The 24168-nt window shown below is 39.6% G+C and overlaps 1 protein-coding gene across 6 annotated transcripts in view; it reads left to right on the forward strand.

Annotated features, from left to right (window-relative positions):
* The window catches only part of scaf11 (SR-related CTD-associated factor 11), a 116574-nt gene that overhangs the window by 61832 nt on the left and 30574 nt on the right, over nucleotides 1-24168 (forward strand). For 5 of the 6 annotated variants that reach the window (XM_078567855.1, XM_078567856.1, XM_078567858.1 and 2 more), the window contains 5 exons: nucleotides 1051-1406; nucleotides 6610-6858; nucleotides 7298-7417; nucleotides 14710-14760; nucleotides 18607-19106. In XM_078567855.1, the coding sequence (XP_078423981.1) occupies nucleotides 1051-1406; nucleotides 6610-6858; nucleotides 7298-7417; nucleotides 14710-14760; nucleotides 18607-18747 (917 nt within the window). In that variant the 3' untranslated portion in view covers nucleotides 18748-19106. Of the gene's footprint in view, nucleotides 1-1050; nucleotides 1407-6609; nucleotides 6859-7297; nucleotides 7418-14709; nucleotides 14761-18606; nucleotides 19107-24168 lie in introns of those variants that run through there. The other variant, XM_078567857.1, reaches the window with a different exon arrangement.

A 24168-nucleotide genomic window follows, 5' to 3' on the forward strand; every position in this document is an offset into this window, starting at 1 on the left:
GCTTCAGTAGGATGTTTAATGGATATATTCTTTTTGTACAAACTCAGTTTACCTGTACTTTCAATTCCAGCTGCAGTCACCCTTGGGCAGCCTAAGCTGCAGTTTTATCCACACCCACCATCTGAGCCACTGGACAATTTTCCTATCTTTCTCTCCATTTATGGTTTAGAACCTCACTCTTCTATGGTGCTCCATCAGGTTCCATAACTCATTCCTAATGATCTTATCTGGTTGAGAACGGTGTACAAATGAACTTGGAGGGAAGTTGTTTTGACTTGAGTACTTAACTGTTTCAGCTGCTGGGTTATGCAAAATAGTCCGAAGTGTAAATTAAATGTATATATTTAACATAACCACTATTTCTGGGAACAGGAGTAGGCCATTTAATTCATCAAGCTTGTTCTATCATTCAATGAGAGCATGGATGATCTGCGATCTAATTCCATATATCTGCCTTGCCCTATATTCCTTATACCTTGGCCAACAAAAATCTATCAATTTCAGTTTTAAAATGAGCAAGTGATTTAGCATCAATTGCCATTTGCAGAAGAGAGTTTTAAATTTCTACCTCCTTTTGCATGAAGAAATCTCTTCTAATTTCACCCCTGAAAGACCTGGCTTTAATTTTTGACTGTGCCCCCTAGTCTGAAAATCTCTAACCAAGGAAATAGTTCCTTCCGCCCTGTTCCTCTTAGTATCTTGAAAGTTTTGATCAAATTCCCCCTCAACCATCTAAATTCCAGGGTCTTAAATATATGCTGTTATTTTCCCCAAGGCCTGTACATCCTTTCTAAGGAGTCGTGCCCAGAACACACTCAGTACTCCAAGTGTTGTCTACTCAGCTTTGTGTAGTGAGGCAATATTCTCTTGAATTAAGTGTGGTCAAATGTGTATCAGAATAAAATACTTAATGAAGTTTCTTAAAAAAAAGTTTATGGCACTCTGCAAATGTTCACATCGGAAATATTTTTGGATGAAATGTCACAGACCTGAGGAATGATCTGAAACCCCTCAAAACCTTTGTTAATTTATGTCTGTCTTATTTGGCAGATTCATCGCATGGGGTGCCAGCCTTCAGCGACCAAGCAAATCAGCAAATGAATGGTTCTCAGCAGCCAGTTAATATAATGCATCCACCTGTTTTGCCACAGCCAATGAATGCACCACCCCAACCAATGAATGTCTTTCCATATCCAATGAACGTCCACCCACCACCCCCTTTAATGCATTTCCATAATCCGTTCATCCACCCTCCTCCTCCACTGAATGTGCATGCAGGAATTCCTTCAGTGCAACCAACTGCAGCTGGAAACCTGCCTAACAGCCCACCTCCACCACCACCTCCGCCTCCACCAGCCCAATCAGTGAACTATGCGATTCAGCAGCATGACATGGCACAGCCTCAGGTAAGCAAAAAGATATGAATGCCATTTTACTGTGTTTAAGTCTGGCAGATAAATGAGAGCAGGAGGAAGTGTTCTGTCAGTGTTTCCAGGGACTGCCTAGGCTTGCTTTTCCAGTCGATTGGAAAGTTTGCAGACTAGGTTAAATGTTAGGCGAATGCAGTTCATTTGTTTGCATGGTTACAGCACTTTTCTCTGGGATTCTTTTACTAGTTAATATATTGAAAGTTAAAAGAGCTTCCAGAATAATAAACTTTTTTTTAAAGGATGTACTTCACCTCTGCACACTTAATCCAGACTTGTAATCCATTGGAAAGCATTGGTACATTCTAGTCGTAACAGAAGCTCTTTAAGCCTCCTTATTAACACACTGATTTTGTCCCAGTATCATGTATGCTATTCCCATTCTAACTTTTTAAAAATATGATGAGAAATAGCCAAAGCAATTTGTTGGATTTTATTGACTGCGACATCCTGGAGGTTACCATTGAATAGAAACTGAACTGGACCAGCCATATTAATACCATGGATATAAGAACAGATCAGAGGCTGGGAACTCTGAGGCATGTGACTCGCCTCCTTACTCCACAAAGTCTGTCCATCTTCTGCAAGGCACAAATCAGGAGAATGATTGAATACTCCTTTCATGCCTGAATGAGTGCAGCTCCAACAACACTCAAGAAGAAGCTTGACACCATTCAGGGCAAAGCAACCTGCTTGATTTTGGCACCCCATCCACAAACTAAACATTTACTCCTTCCACCGCCAACACACAATGGCAGCAGTGTGTACTAATATAAGATGCACTGCAGCAATTCGCCAAGCCTCTTTCAACAGCACCTTCTAAACCCAGGACCTCAAACCTAGAGTGACAAGGGCAGCAGATACATGAGAACACCGCCACCTGCAAGTTCTCCCAAGTTTCACACCATCCTAAATTAGAAATATGTCACCGTTCCTTCACTGTTGCTGGGTCAAAATCCTGGAACTTCTTCCCTAACAGCACTGTGGGTCTACCTACACAACTTGGACTGCAGCAGTACAAGAAGGTGGTTCACCACCACCACCTCAAGAACAATTGGGGATGGGCACTAAATGCTGGCCTTGCCAGTGACACTTACACCCCATGAAGCAAGAAGGTGAATTTGGAATTTAGTTTTTGTAAGCACAGTTATGAAATGATTGTGCTACTTTACTAGTAACCAAGAGTTGATAGACTAAGACCTACCATTTGAATTTGTAAAATTGAATTCAGTAAATCAAGTAAATATGGCACACACCATAAATCTTCCAGTTAAGTTTTGTTTGTACATTTTTGGAAGTAACAAATGGCATCGCTACTTCAGCTCAAATAGTTTTTGCTTAGCATATTTGAACTTGATATTCTTGGGGTTTGTGTTTTTTTACAAATGAATAGTTACACTTACATTTGTATGTGATTTGCATTACTTTTGTAACAAGACTTGATCTGCTTATGCCATCTAGCCATTAACATGGGTAAATGCCAATGCTGTAACATTGAGAGAATGAGCAATTAATACATTGTAAATACAGCCTGTGCATGCAAAACTCAAAACAGTGTCCAACATTAGATGTGATTGGACAACACACGTTAAACAACCCTGATTGTGCTAAGAATTACACTGAAAACCAATTTTTGTTAGTCGGGCCCACAGTGGGGCTCACTTATGCATACTAGAAGCCACACACATTCACATATAGGGCCCTGTCCTTTGCAGACAGAAAGAACATGCACACTTTGCGCCTTTTTCAACTAAAGCTTAGGGAACAGGCATTCCCTGGTTCATTCCCTAGGGCAATGCCTTGAATAAACAGTCAACCTGACCAGTCTGAACTTGAACAAAGCTGGCAGTTAACTGTTCTATGCTGCACTCTCCATGGCAGTGCCTCCACCAATCAGAGTCCACTTGTACGAACATACGAATTAGCAGGATTAGGCCACTCAGCCCCTCGAGCCTGCCCTGCCATTCAATAAGACCATGGCTGATCTGAATGTAAGCTCAAACCCACATTTCTGCCTAACCCAGATAACCTTTTACCCCCTTGTTAATCAAGAATCTATCTAACTCTGCCTTAAAAATATTCAAAGACTCCGATTCCACCACCTTTTGAGGAAAAGAGTTCCAACACTCAGAGGAAACATTTCTCCTCATCTGTCTTAAATGAGTGACCCCTTACTTTTAAACAGTGACCCCTAGTTCTAGATTCTCCCACAAGAGGAAACATCCTCTCCACATCCACCCTATCAAGACCCCTCAGGGTCTTAAAGGTTTCAATTAAGTTGCTTCTTACTCTTCTAAATTCCAGCGGATATAACAACCTGCCCATTCCTGGTATTAGTTTAGTAAACCTTCTCTGAACTGCTACTAAAGCATTTGCATCTTTCTTTAAATAAGGTGACCAGTACTATACATAAAACTCCAGATGCGGTTTCACCAATTCCCTGTACAGCTGAAGCATAACCTCCATACTTTTGTAATCAATTCCCCTCTTAATAAATTATAACATTGTATTAGCTTTCCTAATTACCTGCTGTGCCTGCACACTAACCTTTTGTGATTCATGCACTAGGACATCCAGATCCCTCTAAATCTGAGTTCTGCTATCACTCACCATTTAGATAATCAACTTCATTTTTATTCTTCCTACCAAAAAATGAATGATTTCACGTTTTCCCACATTATACTGCATTCACCAGACCTTTGCCCACTCACTTAACCTATCTATGTCACTTTGTAGCCTCCTTACGTCCTCTTTATTTACTTTACAATTTACTTACCCACCTATCTTTTTGTCATCAGCAAATTTAGCCACCATTCCTTCAGTCCCTTTGTCCAAGCCATTTATATAAATTGTAAAAAGTTGAGGCCCCAGCACTGATCCCTGAGGCACACCACTCGTCACATCCTGCCAACCAGAAAAAGACCCATTTATGCCAACTCTGCTTCCTGTTAGCTAGCCAATCTTCTATCCATGCCAATATGTTACCCCCTACACCATGAGCTTTTATTTTCTTCAATAACCTTTGATGTGGCACTCTATCAAATGCCTTCTGGAAATCTAAGTACAGTACATCCACCGGTTCTCCTTTATCCACAGTACATGTGACTCGGAGAACTCCAATAAATTGACCAAACATGATTTCCTTTTTACAAAATCATGTTGACTCTACATGATTGCCTTGAATTTTTCTAAGTGCCCTGCTATAACATCTTTAATAATAGCTTCTAACATTTTCTCTATGACAGATGTCAGGCTAACTGGCTGGCCTATAGTTTCCTGCTTTCTGACTCCCCTCCCCCCTTTTGAATAAAGGAGTTATATTTGCTATTTTCCAATCTAATGGAACCTTCTCCGAATCTAGGGAATTTTGGAAAATTAAAACCAGCGCATCAACTATCTCACCAGCCACTTCTTTCAAGACCTTAGGGAGAAGTCCATCCAGACCTGGGGATTTGTCAGCCCACAACCCAAACAATTTGATAAATACCACTTCCCTGGTGACTGTAATTTTCCCGAGCTCCCCCCTCCCTTCCATTTCCTGATTTCCAGCTATTTCCGGGGTGTTACTGTGTCCTCTATAGTGAAGACCAAAGCAAAGTACTTGTTTAATTCGTCCTCCATCTCTCTACTTTCCATTATCAATTCCCCAGTCTCACACTCCATAGGACCAACACTCAGTTTGTTAACTCTTTTCTTATTTAAATATCTATAGAAACTCTTACTATCTGTCTTTATATTACTAGCTAGCTTTCTCTCATGCTCTAATTTTTCCCTCCTTACTAATCTTTTTGTCATTCTTTGCTATCCTTTATATTCTTTCCAATCTCCTGACTTGCCACCTGTCTTTGCGAAATCATATGCTTTTTCTTTAAGTTTGATGCTATCTTTAACTTTTTTAGTTAACCACGGATGGTGGGCCCTCCCCTTGACGACAGATGAGTAGAATTTTACCTTCTCATTGGAATATATATATTGTGTATTCTGAAATATCCCTTTAAATGTCTGCCACTAAACCTCTATTGACATATCCCTTAACCTCATTTGCCAGTTCACTTTAGCTAGCTCTGCTTTCATGCCCTCATAATTGCCCTTATTTAAGTTTAAAATACTAATCTTGGATGCACTCGTTTCTCCATCCAATTATATTATGATCACTGCTACCTAGGGGTACCTTCACTCGGAGGATTGGTTGCCAATCAATCAGCACTGTTTTCTCATGCAGTATAAATTGTTGTTCCCCTGTTACAGTTGTTAATTTCTTGTGAATTACCCTGATGAGCGCAGGACGAAAAGCTTTTGATAGCATGTCTCTTTTTTTTCAGCATTACAGGTTTCCTGGTTATCGCACAATCTTTCATCTTGTATAGTTTTTTCTGGGGTTTGGGTGTACAGCTCACCATAAAACCTGCTGGTAACATTCAGGTTGCTGATTATGTAGCTATTGAATTTCTGTTTGATCAGTTTTAAAATAGGAAGACAGGTGTTCGCCCATTAGCAATGCTCACTATTAGCATTTGCTGAATTTCTGGTGAAGATACTGATTTACTTTGAATCAATGTAATTGCACTAATAGGTTATAAAGGCATGGTCCAGACTTATTTTGTCAAGCATGTTGTGAAAGGCTGAATCCAGGATTTGCATGAGTCCATGTGCTGCTATCAGGTGGATACACGAATGAGAAATAAGCAGATTACTGTCTTTATATAAATTCAGATTGGGTGAATACGTTTTTTTTTAATAATGGTGTCAACGTGCTGCATCCCTGGAAGGCCTGTGTGAGGATTTCTTTGTTCTGTGCCAAAATTGTTATGTGACGCCAGCACATATAACTGACTTCATTCATTGGATTAAGGTTTCATATCTACATCGGACGGCCACCTACATGGAGGAAGATGACTACTCTTAAGTTGTGCCTGCTTGTATTGAAGTCATGTTTCTTGGGTATAATGTTGCACATGAGGACCTGAGTTTGTGCACAATAGCCCCAAAATGTTGGAATGAAAGCAACCCATTGATTTTTTTTCAGCCCTGTTGGCACATCATAAAATTAATGCCCACATGTCATGTTTTTGTAAAAACCATTAACATAAATTCATCATTAAATACTGTGTTTGTGGGTGTTTTCTTCTTCCTGCTTCTATGGATAACTACAAAGCGCTTAATATTTTGCTTCACTTTTTAGATCATCCCTCCTCCGTGTAGTGTTCCAGAGGTGGATTTGCAGAGCAGTACTGCTTCTGTACCCATTCCAGCTGGAGGGTCAGGCAAGACGGTTCAAGTTCCACTTTCTATAGACATTTCCACTTCAACTTTTCAGTCTGTGCAACAGGTCTTCGCATCTCTTTCAACTTCAAAACCTACAATAGAAAAAGAAAGCTTGAAGGAAGAATTCGAAACAGAAAAGCCCAAGAAGGACAAGGCAAGTCCAATGGTATTAATGATTACTTTTTTAATTTCCAATGAATTAAGTTCCTATATAAGAGAGCTATAGCTACATTGTTGATTGAATGTGAGTTTTTTTTTGTAACATGGTTATATATTAGCTTCCAAGAGATCTATAAATTGATATCAATTTTATTTTTCAGTTCTGTGTGGTGCATGCCTATTCAGTGATTAGGATTTGTTTCCCCTTATGTTTTTTTGCATCTGTACACCTTAGCTTGTAATCTTTTTAAAACTTTTGAACACATTAATTAAAAAGCATACATGGGGTTTGTGTAATACAGTATCATCGTTCCTTGATGCACATTACATTACTACTGCCGCCCGTTGTTGATGTGGCTGATGCTTGAACCTTCTGTTCCATATTTGCTGAAGTTATGTTTAATGTGGAATAAACAACTGAAGTACTTTTCCTGCCCAATGTATAGAAATGTACTATTCAAGAAAGGGCTGTAGAAGAAGTGAAACTAGCCATCAAGCCTTATTACCAAAAGAAGGACATTACCAAGGATGAATATAAAGAAATTGTCCGCAAGGCAGTAGATAAGGTAACATCTTAAAATGGATTGCAGTTTTACACAAGATTGTTGATGCCGTTGAAGATGATGATTGAAAGGAAATATATTTTTTAGTGGGAGAGAATTAAGATAACTCCACCACGCAGGAATATGTGCCTTGGATTTTAACACTTGGTTACTTGGTTATTCATTTAGTTATCACGTTTTTTGGTTGGTAGCCCCAGTGCACTGAGGTAAGGGAGAATAAATAGGTGTAGTTTTTCACCTGTAGAGATTTATCTTTTTGCAGTTCCAGTCAGCTACTCTAAATATCTTTTGTTGCACCTACGACTATGTCAGTAGTAGGAACACAAAGAACATAATAAGAATAACATTAATGAGCACTTCAAAAGTATTGACTAATCAAGGAAATGCAGCAGGGATTTGTAAATGAGGTCATGCATGACTATTTAATCAAATTCATTGAGAAAATTACTGATTGGATGCACAAAGTGAATTCAGTAGATATATGTTTTTGATAATATGCCAAGATTGATAGAGAGGAGCAAATAGCTGTTTTAGATTCACAAGATGTGGTTTGTGCCATGCCCAGGAATAAGTTGGATCTCTTTCCTCTGTCGTATAGATAAATGATTTGGACATGGGCACCGAAGAAGTAATAAAAGTTGCAGTTAGCTTGGGAATATGGCAAATGACAGAAAATTGCAAAATTTTATGGGAGTGCATTGGTGTGTTAGGAGAGTGGTATTATTTTGCAAATGCTGTTTAAATGAGGACAAATGTGAATTGGTACATTTGATAAAAGAAAGAGAATGTAAGTATACCCTAATTGGTTAACTTCTTAATTAACTGAAGGTATAGAGATATATGGGTACAGATACACTTGACTTTTAAATGAAGAATTACAAGTAGAAAAAAATTCTACCATGGACAACTAAGATTTGGATTTTATACATAGAGGTACTGAATACAAAATTAAGGATTAATCCCTATAAAACACAAAGCCCTGTTGGAGTACTGTATGCAATTATAGGCAGTCTAGGACCATCATAGTATTAACATGCAATGTAGGATGATCTTAGGCATTCCCTTAGGATCGAGGATGAACATACAAAATTGGAGCAGAAGTAGGCCATTTGGCCCCTCAAGCCTGCTCCGCGATTCAATAAGATCATGGCTAATGTTGTTTGCGTTTCAAATTCCATATTCCCATCCACTCCCGATAACAAAAATTCTCTATCTCCGCCTTAAAAATATTCAATGATCCCACCTCCTGAGGCACAGAATTCCAAAGTCGCACAACCTTCTGAGAGAGAGAATTTCTCCTCATCACTGTCCTAAAAGGACAAGCCCTAATTTTAAAACAGTGCCCCCTAGTTCTGGACTCGCCCACAAGAGGAAACATCCTTTCCGCATCCACCTTGTCGAGACCATTCAGGATCTTATGTACTTCAATCAAGTCACCCCTCACTCTTCTAAACTCCAGTGGAAACAAGCCCAGTCTGTCCAACCTTTCCTCATAAGACAACCTGCTCGTTCCAGGTATCAATCTAGTAAATCTCCTCTGAACCGCCTCCAATGCATTGTACATCCTTCCTTAAATAAGGAGACTAAAATGGCTTATAGTATCTGAAATGTGTCTCACCAATGCCCCGTATAACTGAAGCATAAAATCCTCACTTTTATGTTCAATTCCTCTTGTAATAAAGGATAGTATTCCATTAGCCACCTTAATTATTTGCTGCGCCTGCATACTAACTTCTTGTGACTCATGCACGAGAACACCTAGTGCACCTTGGAATTCTGCACTCGTTCTCTGTGATTGTAATACTCTGCTTTTTTTCTTCCTGCCAAAGTGAGCAACTTCACATTTTCCCACATTATACTCCATCTGCCAGATTTTTGCCCACTCACTCAACCTATCTATATCTGTCTGCAACCTCCTAATATCCTCTTCAACCTACTTTCCTGCCTATCTTTGTGTCATCTGCAAATTTAGCTATCATGCCTTTGCTCCAGTGGGACTCCACTCATCTGCCAATCAGAAAAAGACCCATTTATGCATACTCTCTGTTTTCTGCCAGCCAGCCAATCTTCTATCCATGCTAATATGTTGCCCCCCTACACCATGAGCTTTTATTTTCTGCAACAACCTTTGATGTGGCACCTTATCAAATGCCTTCTGGAAATCCAAGTACCGCACGCCTACCGTCTCTCCTTTATCCACAGCGCATGCTACTCCTTCAAAGGACTCCAATAAATTGGTTAAACATGATTTCCCTTTCACAAAACCATGCTGACTCTTTCCAATTACCTTGAGTTTCTCTAAGTACCCAACTATAACCTCCTTAATGATTGATTCTAACACCTTCCCCACGAAGGTCAAGCTAACTGGCCTATAGTTTCCAGTTTTCTGCCTCCTTCCTTTGAATAAAGGGGTTATAGTTGCTACTTTCCAGTCTGATGGAACCTTTCACGAAACTAGGGAATTTTGGAAAATTAACACCAAAGCATCCAAGACCTCAGCCACCTCTTTTAAAATAAGACGACCCTACAATGAAGTCCATCAGGACCCGGAGACTTGTCAGCCTACAGCTCCATCAGTTTACTTAGTACCACTTCCCTAGTGATTGTAATTTCACCAAGTTCCCCTCTCCCTTCCACTTGATTTACAGATATTACTGGAATATTTTTTGTATCCTCTATAGTGAAGACAGAAGCAAAATATTTGTTCATTTCATCTGCCATTTCCTTATTATCTACTCTTAACTTCCTATTGTCACTCTCCAGAGGACTAACACTCACTTTACATACTCTTTTCCTTTTTAAATACCTGTAGAAACTCTTGTTACCTGTTTTTACATTTCTAACTAGCTTCCTCTCCTATTCTAATTTCTTCCTCTTGATTAACTTTTTGGTTATTCTCTGCCGTTCTTTATATTCTGACCAATTGTCTGACCCGCCACTCGTATTTGTGCAGTTATATGCTTGTTCCTTAAGTTTGATGCTTTCCTTAACTTCTTTAGTTAACCACGGTGCTGGGTGAATTATTCTTTATAGTATGAATATACTTGTGTATTTTGGAATATACTTGTGCATTTTGAAATATCCCCTTAAATGTCTGCCATTGCTTCTCTATTGATCTATCCTTTAGTCTAGTATCCCAGTTCACTTCAGCTACCTCAGCTTTCATGCCTACATAGTTGCCCATATTTAAGTTTAAAATGCTAGTCTTAGACCCCACTTCCCCCATGCTGCAAAGTTTAATCATTATTGTGGTCACTGCTACCTAGGGGTGCCTTTACCCTGAGATCATTAATTAATCCTGTCACATTACATTATAGCAAGTCTAATATAACCTGCTCTATGGTTAGCTTGAGAGCAATACCATCTCGAAAGCATTCTATGAACTCCTCATCCAGGCTACTCCTGCCACTCTGTTTTTCCCAGATTAGATATAGACTAAAATCAACCATGATTATTGCTGTCCCTTAAGTACCTAATATTTTTTCTTGCATACTTTGTTCTACATTGTGGTTACTGTTAGGGAGCCTGTAGACTACTCCCACTAATGACTTCTTTCCCCTACTATTCCTCAGCCCTACCCAAAACAATTCTGCATCCTGATCTCCTGAACCAAGGTCATCTCTAACTATTGCACCAATCCTTGATTAACAGTGCTACCCCTCCACTTTACCTAGCTTCCTATTCTTCTTGAATGTCATATACATCCCTCAATATTCAGGACTCAATCCTTGTCATCCTGCAGCCACATCTCTGTAATGGCTGTCAGAGCATATTTATTTATTTCAATGTGTGCTATCAATTAACTTACTTTGTTATGAATGCTGCGTGCATTCAGATACAGAGCCTTTAGTTTTGTCTTTTTGTTATCTTTGTAACATCTAGTCTTAACTGTTGGTGTATTATTAGATTTTTTCTTTCCATCTATTCCTGCCACTCTCTGACCCTCATTTCCCATATTACTATTTTGCTCTTCTGCTTTGACTCTACCCCCTGATTTGCTACATCTACCCAAGCTTGATTCCTCACCCAATTGTTTAGTTTAAAGCCCCCTCTACTTCCCTAGTTATGTGGCTCACTAGAACACTGGTCCCAGCACAGTTCAGTCGTAGACAGTCCCAACAATACAGCCCCCACTTTCCCCAATACTGATGCCAGAGCTCCACGAACCAGAACCCACTTCTCTTATACCAGTCTTTGAGCCATGCATTAGTTTCCCTAATCTTATTTACCCTATGCCAATATGCATACGGCTCAGGTAATAATCCAGAGATTATTAACTTTGAGGTTCTGCTTCTTAATTTGGTGCCTAGCTCTTCATACTGACTATGCAGAACCTCTTTCCTGCCACTCCGGTTCGATGGCTTCTGAGATGGCTTATAAATTTAATGAGCAATCTGCAGGCTCTGCCACATGCAAGACAGGTGGTGCTTGGCGGATTGGATGGGTGAGGTGTTTCAAGGTTTGTGTGCTCTCTCTGAAGTCTCAAATTGGTCTCTGCATGCTCGTCATGAAGCCTTGTGATGTGTTTGCTGCCCTCCCAATGAACCTTCTCCAATTTGGTAGGTCACAAGCCAGGGACTCTTGAGTCGGCAAGGATATTTGATCTCTTCAGGGATCCTTTGAGGATAATGTGGAGGGGAGAGTATAGTAATGACCAGAGATTGTAAAAACCAGGACTGTAATCATTGAAGTAGAGAAGATTACGAAGATGTCTGAGGTTTACAAAATTCTGAGAGGACATAACTGAACATTGGCGCTTACTTTGACTGGTTGGTGAATTGGTAAAAAGGGGAATAAAATTTAAGGTCATTCCTAGAAGGGCACAGGAGGAGGTTAGAAGAAATGTTTTTATGCAAATGTGAAATATATTACTACATGTGATGATTAAAGCTGATTTGATTGGCAACATCTTTCTTCAAGTACTTTTTATTTAAGGAAGAGTTAGTTAAACACTTAGGAAAAGTATTCAAAAGTAAAGAAAGAAACAGGAATGGGGATAGAATAGCTAGCTAGCCCGAGAATAGAGTTAGTAGCGGCAGGTGCAACGTGTTTAATCTTGGAGACGATGGCAACAGCCTGTGTTTTAACAGTGGATAGACTGAGTCTCCAAATCCCAGAAAAGTGTTGAGAATGTCGGGTTGTAAACTGTTGTGCTTTAAACTGTCCATTTACTTTGAAGATAGAGTTGGGGTCTCAAGGATAGCATTTCTGTTTGGATTCATGTGATTCACGTTGCCATGGAGCCGGGCTTTGAGAGGGGGAAGAGTCTAAAATATCCTTGAGGATTCACAAGGTTAGTCTGCCAGGATCCGGGAGAGAGATATCAGCTATAGGCAGCAAGGTGCTGTGGTTCACCACGCAGGAATGTGGGTGGGAGCTTGTGCTTGGATTGAAAAGACCAAATTAATGAGGAGTTAAAATGAGGCTGGAAGATTCATTTAGTTGCCCTAGAGGAAGGATTTCTGGGGAAAGAACTCACTGTGAAAGACAGTTCTGAGATTACAGGTTACCAGGTTGAGAAAGGAAAAGAGAGAAGTAAACCCTCAGGAGCTTAGAATCACCTTGGACTGGTTCCGGGAGAATTAAACGCCTACTTAAAGGGCAGTGTAAAGTATATTGGTGAAGTGTGTTTTTTCGGTTCTGCTAAAACTAAAAAGGGATAAGTTCTGTTTTGCGTTTTAAAGTATAAGTTGCCTACAAAAGTAGTATTTATCAATAGTGTTTTTAATCTTTTGCTGGAGTAAAAGTCTTAAAAGAGGAAATTTTGTCTTATCCTTTCAGCTATTAACTGGAAGTCCAATTTTTTTTTAATAAAATCTCTATGGAGATTGAAACAATTTGGAACCTATTAATGAATTAAATACATTGATGCTCTCAAGAATTTCGAACGTACTACATTTCAGCTGGCACTATTAAAATACTATTTAACAGATGGGCAGAATGAGGTACCACTTAACATAGTTAGCACACCACTGTAAATTAATCTGCAAATAAGTAAAGAAAGTGGCAAGAAAGAAAATGTCCATAAAAGTAAGCAAACAAATGTAACAAGCACAGCCTCCAGAGAGGAATAGAACTGCTGGCAGAAAACTAAGGGAGAGCCTTGGAAACTGTCGCTCAAGTCAGGCACACCCATAGAATGGAGGAATTTCTTTTCCTTCGACCCCCTTCATTAAATGAAGAGGCATCAAAATGGCAGAAACAATCTTACTGAAACATAAAATTCTGAGAGGACTGTGGATGAGTATGTTAAAGGCCGAGATGATCAATTTTTGGGCTCCAAGGGAATCGGGGGATATGAAAAGAAAGTAGAATTGATGAAAAAGTTCAGCCATCATCTTGGAATGGTAGAGCAGGCTGTTTGGGCCTACTCTTGCTCCTATTCCTTATGTTCAAGTAGGTGCAAGACAACACGCCCAAGTGGGCAACAATTATGTCAGGTGCTGAAATCTAAAGATGCACTAGAATTTGCAGCATTTGATTAAAACACAGGTAGCGTAGAAAAATCTATCCCCAATGTTCATCTTTCGTCACTGCCCTAGGGCCCCACATCCCTGTCTCACCACCCATTGCTCCAGTCAAGCTGAGCAGAAATCTGGAGTAGTTGGAAGTGGATTACCTTCAATCTCTACCTCCCTCCACAATGGTTGTCTGCCCATGTGCTACCTGAACCTCCTGTCCTCACTGGTCTATATTTTCTTATGTTAGCATTCTTCCTGTCCTTCTGGCTAAATTTTACAGTAATTGGCTGCCCAACCCTTACATTGAGAGGAATTTCCAGGCAGAGGCAAGACCCCTCTTTGTTGACTCCCATTCTCCCACCTCCTCATCACATACTTTTTTCCCCACCTTTTTCCCCTGCAGCCTTCCCCTCATCCTCCTTGCCTCCCGACCTCTGCCCCTGCCTAGTGCCCTGTCCTGTTGCTCACCCTCTTCTCCCCACCACCCCCACCATTTAACCCTGCTTGACCGGAAAAATTAAAATTAGGTTTGATTACCCCTGTGAAAGCTGTGGGAGGAACAATTTGTGCAGTAATATTTGACGGTTTTTATTCTTTGTCTTATAAGATTATAAGAAAAAGATTTAATTGTGGACTTAACTCCACTTTCCTGCCTGTCCCCCATAACCCTTGACTCCCTTGTCAATCAAAAATCTTAAGAGTCTTAGAGTTATTTATCCTTTTGTATAATCTCATGCTGAATAATTTTGTTTTCAAATTGAACAATTGCTATCCAATACACAAATGCACAATTGTTGAATAGATTCATTGTACCTTGTATGATTTGTTCCTTAGGTTTGCCATAGCAAGAGTGGTGAAGTCATCCCAGGAAAAGTAGCCAATTTGGTAAAAGCATATGTAGAGAAATACAAACATGCAAGGAAAGGGAACCCAAAGCAAAATCCTGAGGATTGCAGTATCATTGGGAACAAATCTTTTTAAATAATAAAATGCTGCAGCAGATTGGTTACAAGTGTTAACATGAACCCAAAATAGAATGATGAGTAGGAACTTTGTTATCTATTGGTTCATATATTTTTTTCCCTACAAAGATTAGGTGTTTTTCTAAGATCGAAACATTTGAGACAACACAATAACGTGAAATGAAAGCATGCTGTTGTTAGTTATTTGGAGTTGTAAGGACACTTGCGTATAATATGATCTGTCCTGGCCCCTCATGTGGGTTGTCACTAGATCAGTTGTATAAAATGTGATATTTGTTAGATGATTTCCTAATGTATCAAATTATCTCTTGCTGATTTTTTTTTTGTTAACTCTAGTTAAGTGTTTTTGTAAACCGTTTGTATGCTGTACAAAAGCTTCCAGGTTTAACTGGAAGGATCTGGATCATGTAGTTGCACTAAAGACTGGCGTCTGAGGCTGATCAGCTGTTTTAGTGCATATAGGTTCTAAACAAAGATGATTGCTTAACACTGCTAGGACTGTTGCTCAGTGGGGAAATGTTTGATAAAAGATTTGATTCTATAGTTTCATTTTTGAGAAAAGCGGAAAAGAATGGTTAAAAATGTGAGGAGTATTCTGTAATACTTGCCCAACACAGCAAAATAAATTTTCTGCTGCTTGTCAAACTAGTTTCTGGGTCTTGATGGACACATGTATGGGTTTAATGAGTTCAGATAGCAAATGTAGTTTTACTCCAAATGTAATATCCTTTATAAAAGTTGAATTATTTTTGGTTGATATTCTGTTGATAATGACAGTAGTATGTTCTGTTTAAGGTAATTATTTCATCTTTGGTGCTGACCTTGTTCAGATAATTCTCATATAAAACATGACAATAGACAATTTACCAGATTAGATTAGTCTTTATTATTGAAATGTCACACACATATATATTCTAAATATAAAGCTTCAGGACTTTATTATCAAGTGAAATGTATTTTTTTCAGTATTTTCAAAGGCTCACATTCTGAGTTTCTACAAATTGCAAATCACTTCCGTCAGCAGTGCTTAACCATATTTGTATTGGAACTAATAATTATGTAGAACAATACCATAAAGTTGCTTCTAGTTTTTGATTATCTTATAGAATTTTGCAGTAGAAGCCATCATACATATCTGTTGCCTCCCTTCCCTTTTCGATCATCTGCTTTTGAATATCCCTATACTGGGCTTTCCTTTAAATGCTTTCATTACTGCTACAAGAGACTTGACACTTTCACAATAGAACATACTTGCATTTTTGAGAAAAGAGCTAACTCATCAGGAAGGCGGCATGCTATGTATTTTATGTTGAAGATATCAATTTTTCTAAAAAGCTTTAAACGCACAAATTTTAAGAATTTATGAACATGGGAAATACATTGATTCCAGGAAGATGAGGATTGTCAGTTTATGCCCTTCAAGATGCCAATTAAAATGTTTGTGAAATGATTTTCAACCTCCTAATAGTCACATTAAATTATGTTAAATCTATATAAAACATTGGTTCAGCCTCAACTGGAGTATTGCGTCCAGTTCTGGGCACCACACTTTAGGAAGGATGAGGAGGCATTAGAGAGGGTGCAGAAAACATTGCCAAGAATGGTTCTAGGGATGAGACGTTCAGTTACGTGGTAGAGTGGAGAAGTTGGGACTGTTTTCCTTGCAGAAGATCGGGAGGAGATTTAATAGAGGTATTCAAAGTCATGAGGAGTCTGGATATAGTAGATAGGGAGAAACTGTTCCCATTGGTGGAAGGATAGAGAACCAGAGGGCACAGATTTAAGGCAATTTGGAAAAGAAGCAATGGGGACGTACTGCGTGAAAAAGTTTTTCCTCAAGTGGTTAGAATCTGGAATGCACAGCCTGAGCATGTGGTGGAAGCAGAGTCAATTGAGGCTTCCAAAATGGAATTGGGTCATTAGCTGAAAAGGAAAAAAGATTGCAGGGCCAGGAGGAAACGGCAAGAGTGTGGAACTAGGTGAACTAGATGGTTAATACAGACTCGACGGGCTGAATGGCCTCCTGTGCTGTAACCAATCTATGATTCTATGCTGAAATATATTTAAACAATGGAATATCTTGAAAGTTAAATGTGCAGACCCACAGTTGCTTAACATAAATTAATTTGCAGCTTTATGTATTGATGATTAGAATCTTAAGTATTTCACATTCTTCCTCCATTCTCGTACTATAGAATGCCTATCCATTGCAGTAGAAAATTTGGCATTATGGAGAAGTTTAACTAGATTTTTATGAATATATGAGTAACAAGAGTTATTTGTATTATTTCTGCACATGTGGAAGCTTTTGTTGAGCTTATCAAGTGGTGCTTTTGTAAGAACCCTTAAAGCAGTAGCTCATTCTCAGTGGACTTGGATGAATTTCCATACCTTGTAACATTGGAATGCATACTTTTTGCTTAAATAATTCAATAAGAGAGGGCTTTAATTGTTGTTCCAATGGGAAGAAAATAAGGTTTCTTGGATTAAAGAAATTGCTGGTCATACCTTTAATTTCTACTTCAGATTGAGAGAGATTGTGCTTCTTTACCCTGTAGAGGAACAATGTAGGAAAATGTATTAAGAGGTGGGGAACTGTTCACTTTGTTGGGTGAGAAGAGACAGCTTTACATCCTATTACTTCCGGCTCAAAATGCATTCACGACTCATTTCACCTAAACCAATCCTCAGGAAAGAAATTGTCAGGTTCATTCCCCTATTATCCATGCATTGTATCCTAGGACTAATGGCAAACATCAGCCTGAGATGTTTTTCCCCCCTTCTGAAGCCATTGACTACAGCTGTTTTTATGGGGAGGGGAAAATGTATTTTCATGTCCCATTTTTCATAGTGACCATTTGCGGTGAGTTTAAACATGTTATTTGGCATGGTTAATGATAACCAATGCTAATCTTGTTCTCATACTAAATTTCCTGCAGTGTCATAAGATAGGAACCATTTTTTTTCTCTGTAATCAAGGGGTGCTTAGGCCAATTGTTAATCTGTTGCCATCCTGGTTGAGATCAGCTAACTCAACACTGACCTGAAATTAATTCCTGGGTCTATTTGATCTGGGCAGCTCAAATGTACATGTCCACACCAACTGAGCCACTTAGAGAAGGGTGCCTGTTTTAAGCGTTAGGCAGTGTTAGAATCTCAATTGTTATTAATATAGGTCAGCTTCAGTCCTCACCAAGCTTCTGTACAAATTACCTGCAAGTGATAGCTACACAGTTTAAATTCCCAAAGTAGATAGTCCTGCTACCAGAGGACAAGCTGCTTCAAGATCCTTGAAGATGTATATCTTCATGATTGCCTTTGTGCAGGGAGGTAGCTGTGAAGCTGTTGATAAATCGTTTATTGAAACTAAGGATCTTCAAAACTAAATGAATCAGGATAGATCTTTAAGATACATATTCCAGAGTCTCCAAAGTCAATTTTGACTAGCCTTCCAGGGAGTACTAGTAATGATAATGGTACAATGGTAATGATAACATTGAGTAAGATGATTTTACGGTTACACCATGTAAAAGATTATCTTTGCCACATATTTTTTCAATCCTTACAACTGGATTGACTTGGCACAGCACTTTCTAGATGTACATCTCTGCACCAGCAGGTAGAAGTAGACATTGGTTTTGGTGGAAGCCACTCAGTAGTGGGCATTGATGAAGTAGTAATGGTAGGTTTGTCATATATTGTTTCAATGATATGCAGTTGATATATCCCTTTTTGTCATTGCAACCAGGATTCATTAATCTTGTTTTTACATACATCATGGTCAAGTGGATTGAAGTTGCAAACTGTAAGGATGATAATACAGTTTGCAAGATGCATGCAGGATGTTCCAAAAGGCCCATCATCCATCTGGAATTTTCCAAACAAATGAATAGCAGATCTTTTCAGCAGTAAGCTCAGTTTAGTTGATGGTTATCTGCACAAGCTTTAGTCCTTAGCACATGTTAACTGAATCCTCCTAACTTCTTAAAAATGATCCTTTTATACAGAATATGTTGCATAGAATAATGTAGAAAAAAATGGCTTACGTTTAACTTTATAAACAAAGTTCTGTATTCCTTTCCCTTCTCTCTGATTTGGTGATTTATCAATTTCCTACTAGAATGGTAGATTGGTACAGTGTATTTCCTGGGTTGCTAAATTAACATATTTGACCTATTTTTGTAAATAGTCCTGTTATTTGATGTACATAGTTTAAATTAATAAAACCATTTTGGTTTGCATTGTAAATACTTTATTTACCAACATTTTTCTGCTCCCTTTAAGACAAAGACATTGGATCAAACTCAGGCTATTTCCTGACTTCATGCTTGTCTCTCCACTCGTTTGGTGGGGATGAAGAAGGGTTTAAATTAATACCCTCTCTGTGAAGGCCTTTTATGGGATAGATGTAGTCTGCTATACTTCGTTACACATTTTGTGTGCTCCATGGTCTGATAAAAAGAACTGCATTGTTATACTTCATGTTCTTGCAATGAAAACGAGAATTTTAAAAATACTCAAACCAATTTTTTATAGCACTGGTCTTAGGATATAATTCTCTTTTTTTAAAAACTTATTCACGGGATATGGGCTTTGCTGGCTGGGCAAGCATTTATTGCCCATCCCTAGTTGCCCTTGAGAAGGTGGTGGTGAGCTGCCTTCCTGAACCGCTGCAGTCCATGTGGTGTTAGGAAGGGAGTTCCAGGATTTTGACCCAGCGACAGTGAAGGAACGGCGATATATTTCCACGTCAGGATGGTGAATGACTAGGAGGGGAACTTCCAGGTGGTGGTGTTCCCATCTATCTGTTGCCCTTGCCCTTCTAAGTGGTAGTGGTCATGGGTTTGGAAGGTGCTGCCTAAGAAGGAGCCTTGGTGAATTCCTGCAGTGCATCTTGTAGATGGTACAACCTGCTGCTACTGTGCGTCGGTGGTGAAGGGAGTTGATGTGGTGCCAATCAAGCGGACTGCTTTGTCCTGGATGGAGTCAAGCTTATTCAATGTTGTGGGAGCTGCACTCATCCAGGAAAGTGGGGAGTATCCATCACATTCCTGACTTGTGCCTTGTAGATGATGGACAATATTTGGGGAGTCAGGAGGTGAATTACTCATTGCACGATTCCTAGCCTTTGACCTACTGAAGATGGTTGGGCCTAGGACACTACCCTGAGGAACTTATTGCTGAGAAAGTGATAAACTATTGAAAACCCACATAATGACCAACGTTCTGCCACAGATAAGGAAACTTCATCCTTTATGCAGCAATTCATTAAATAGACTAGCATTATAAATGGTATGACTAAATTGAAAAGTGAACCATATCAATGGAAAACAATAATGGATCGAAATTCTGATCTGCGAACTTCATATATGAGAAGTGGCAAATGGAATTCAATCTAGAAAAGTGTGAGGTAATGCATTTGGGGAGGGAAAACAAAGCAAGGGAATACTCCATAAACAGGAAGTTATTGAGAGTGGTTGAGGAACTGAGACACCTTGGAATGCATGCCCACAGATCCTTGAAAGTGGCAGTACAGGTGGACAAGGTGGTCAAGAAAGCACGTGGAATGCTTTCCTTTATTGGACGAGGTATTGACTACAAAAGCAGGGATATAATGATGGAACTGTAAAACACTGGTTAGGCCACAGCTGGAATTTTGTGTACAGTTCGGGTCACCACATTACAGGAAGGACATAATTGGTCTGGAGAGAGTGCAGAGGAGATTTACAAAAATGTTGCCAGGTCTTGAAAATCACAGCTATGAGGTGAGATTGGGTAGGCTAGCGTTGTTTTCCTTAGAACAGAGGAGGCTAAGGGGTGACCTAATTGAGGTGTACAAAATTGAGGGGCCTAGATGGGTTAGACAGGAAAGACTTGTTTCCCCTAGCTGAGGGGTCAATTACCAGGGGCCATACATTTAAGATGATTGGTAGAAGGATTAGAGGGGACATGAGGAAAAGCTTTTTCACCCAGAGAGTGTTGGGCATCTGGAATTCACTGCCTAAGTTGGTGGTTGAGGCCGAAACGCTCAACTCTTTTAAAAGGTACCTGGATCTACATCTGAAATGCTGCAGCCTGCAAGGCTATGGACCAGTTGCTGGAAAGTGGGACTAAAATGAGCAGCTAGTTTATTTTTTCTCCTTTCGGCTGGCACAGACACAATGGGCTGAATGGCCTCTTTCTGCACTGTAATTTTTCGATGGTTCTGAGAGTGTTTAACATGCTTGGGAGTGAACCTCATTGTTGGGAGTAACAACCCTTTAAATGTTAGCTCTGGATCACAAATAATTTCCTGGAGAACATTAAAGATAAAAGCAAAATACTGCGGATGCTGACAATCTGAAACAAAGACAGAAAATGCTGGAAAAATTCAGCATGTCTGACAGCACCTGTGGAGAGAGAAACAGTAAACGTTTTGAGTCTGTATGACCCTCGGGTAAGGTGAATTGGAATACATCAGGAATGAGCAATTCTAGTCAAAGGTATCAAAATTAGGGACTTTCCACTGAGCAGAGTAAGGGATGGAGATGGATTTAAGAGATTTTTTAAATTATTGAAAGTTTAGTGTGTAAGCAGTGCAAGGTTATACCTGCTCAGCTGTAAATCAAGACAAATGGGTTAAACTTAACCAGAAGAATAAAGGGTCAAGTTAAAACATTAAGGGTTATTAGAACATGGAATCCTTTAACATCTATGATTAATGAGGCAGAATGTGACAATTTAAAAGGGAGCTGGATAAGTGTCTAGAGTCTGGAGCATCTTAACAGTCAAAAAAAAATGTGGGGCCTGCATATAATGTTTGCCGTCGATGGAATACAGCACCTTGCAGCATAGACGTGATCTGAACCCACCATCTTTTAACTGGCTAGCGTGGACTGTAAAATTTTTGTGCAATGTTTTAAGTTTGATTGGTAATGACTGAAGTTTAGGTGTCCAGTGTCTGCACCTGAAACAAGAGTTAGACGCTTGTTAATACCTGTTCACAGGACATCTTCTCCAAATTGCACGACTGGCTGCATTCAGAATAACCAAATCTACATACAGCCTAGCTGGCGAACCTCAAATGTTTTTGAGGCTGCCACCTAACAAGCAGGTTTTTATGAAATATATTTACAGAATGTGGCGCTCAGAGATCCAGGAGTGCAATTGGCTGCACAATAGTCCTAAAGAGTACTACCAGCCCCTGGTTGGCTCTGTCCTGGTCACACTTTTTCTTCCCTGAGGACTACTTTCAGTGATGTAGTGATCAGAAATTTAAATGAGGCTTGCTGTCCAATACTGGATGTATCTCAGGACTACCTGCTCCAACAGTGATTATTCTTTGTGGCCAGCTTACACTATAAATATCAGAAACTAAGGATAAGCTCAAACGGCTACTGGAAAAAGTTTCATAAGCTCTTAGAATGTTTTTTTTTCAGAGAGAAATTTAGTATGTCCTGCTGTTGCTATTTTGTGAGGAGAAGATGCACTTCCAGTAGCAGATGTCATGGCCAAGATTTACTTGGTTACAAGTCATGAGGATGTGATCTAAAGCAGTCTTGTCCAATAAGATTAGCACGAGCTACACTTGGCTGATTGGGAGCTCAGAAGTAGTTGGTTGCATTTTTTATTAGTAAATTGAAATGAGCAATGGACACATTGCTGAACATGTGATCTTAATACACATGCACATTATGTGTGTATATGCAGTGTTTTTTGGTGCATTTGTTGGTTTTTTAAGAAGTGACAAAAGCAGAGTGGGGCAAATACCTTTTAATTTTTTTTTGTATTTATTACTTATCAGCTATAATGGTGAGTAATAGGTAAAATGCTGGACATGTAAACATTAATAACATGGTATGGAGAGAGGAGGTGGCATAGTGACCTGCTGTATCCAACAGTAGAAAGCAAATCCAACCAGTAATGGACATCTTCAACTGCAACAGGTTCTTTCCTTTTGGATAAGGATATCCTTGCCAATTTGTGTACATAACTTTATGTGATATCATAAAGAATCAATCAGATGGGTTTTCTTGAGTTTAACAAAGAAAGGTAGTTTATTTATACTTAAACCGATCTAAGTAAAATCATGGAATACACTCTGACTTCCGCATGCATGCGTGTGCACGCACTTGAAACTCTCTCTCACACAAACACAGATTACAGAGGAGGTTAGATTTGGCCAAATTTGAGTTAGTAAAAAATACAAGTTCACAGTTTGTAGCTTGGTCTTCACTGGCTGCAGGTAGAATCCAATGATCTTACTTACAGGGCTGAGGCAGTTTGAAAAACTATAGCTGGTATTTCTTCCTCTCTCAAGCCTCTGCTGTGAAACTGAAATCTTTCTTTAAAAATCACTCTCTACAGCAGAATGGAGACACTGTCAAATTAGTAGACAGGCTTCAAGCTTTTAGTTGCGCAGAGAGAGAGATGGACAGGAGCTTCCACTGCACTCAACTGCTAGTCCAGTTCCACTGGAAAAACATGCTTAAACACACCAAACAGCTTGGCTTGTTATGTGACTTCTCCAGATGCCAGTAATTCAAACAATAGTTGTATATTTCAATTGCAACTTGATTAAATAGAGTCTGGGAGTTGTCTCCGAAAGAGGTCATGCTGGCAAAAGCAATCGGCTTTTGAATGGTTTGTTTTCAGTTGTTGAATACTGTAGATGCTTCTATAGATGTCTTTGATAAGGCAGAAAGGGTCCCCCTTGGGGGGGGCGGGGGTTGCGGGTGATGGTCATTGTCTTTGGTGGGTTTTGTATAGTTGCCGATACCTCTCCATAGGGTTTGAATTTGGAATATGTATAGTAACATAAATTAATGTCAGCCATCTTGATGTAGGTTGGAATCACTTTAGCCTGTTTCAAAGAATCTTTTTTTTAGTCTATTTCCTGTTTCCAGCCAATTGTCCTCACTTATCACCCCACCAGCCTCCGCATTCAAATGATCATCCTCCGCCAACTCCAGCATGATGCCACGACCAAACACATCTTCCCTTCACCCTCCCGGCGGCATTCCACAGGGATTGTTCCCTCCGGGACAGCCTGGTTCACTCCTCCATCACCCCCTACACCTCAACCCCCTCCCACGGCACCTTCCCATGCAACTGCAGAAGGTGCAACACCTGCCCCTTTACTTCCCCTCTCCTCACCGTCCAAGGGCCCAAACACTCCTTTCAAGTGAAGCAGCATTTCACTTGCACTTCCCTCAACTTAGTCTACTGCATTCATTGCTCCCAATGCGGTTTCCTCTACATTGGAGAGACCAAACGCAGACTGAGTGACCGCTTTGCAGAACACCTTCGGTCTGTCCGCAAGTATTACCCA

This window comes from Cetorhinus maximus, chromosome 22 (genome assembly GCF_964194155.1).
Source record: "Cetorhinus maximus chromosome 22, sCetMax3.hap1.1, whole genome shotgun sequence".
NCBI classification, from domain to species: domain Eukaryota; kingdom Metazoa; phylum Chordata; class Chondrichthyes; order Lamniformes; family Cetorhinidae; genus Cetorhinus; species Cetorhinus maximus.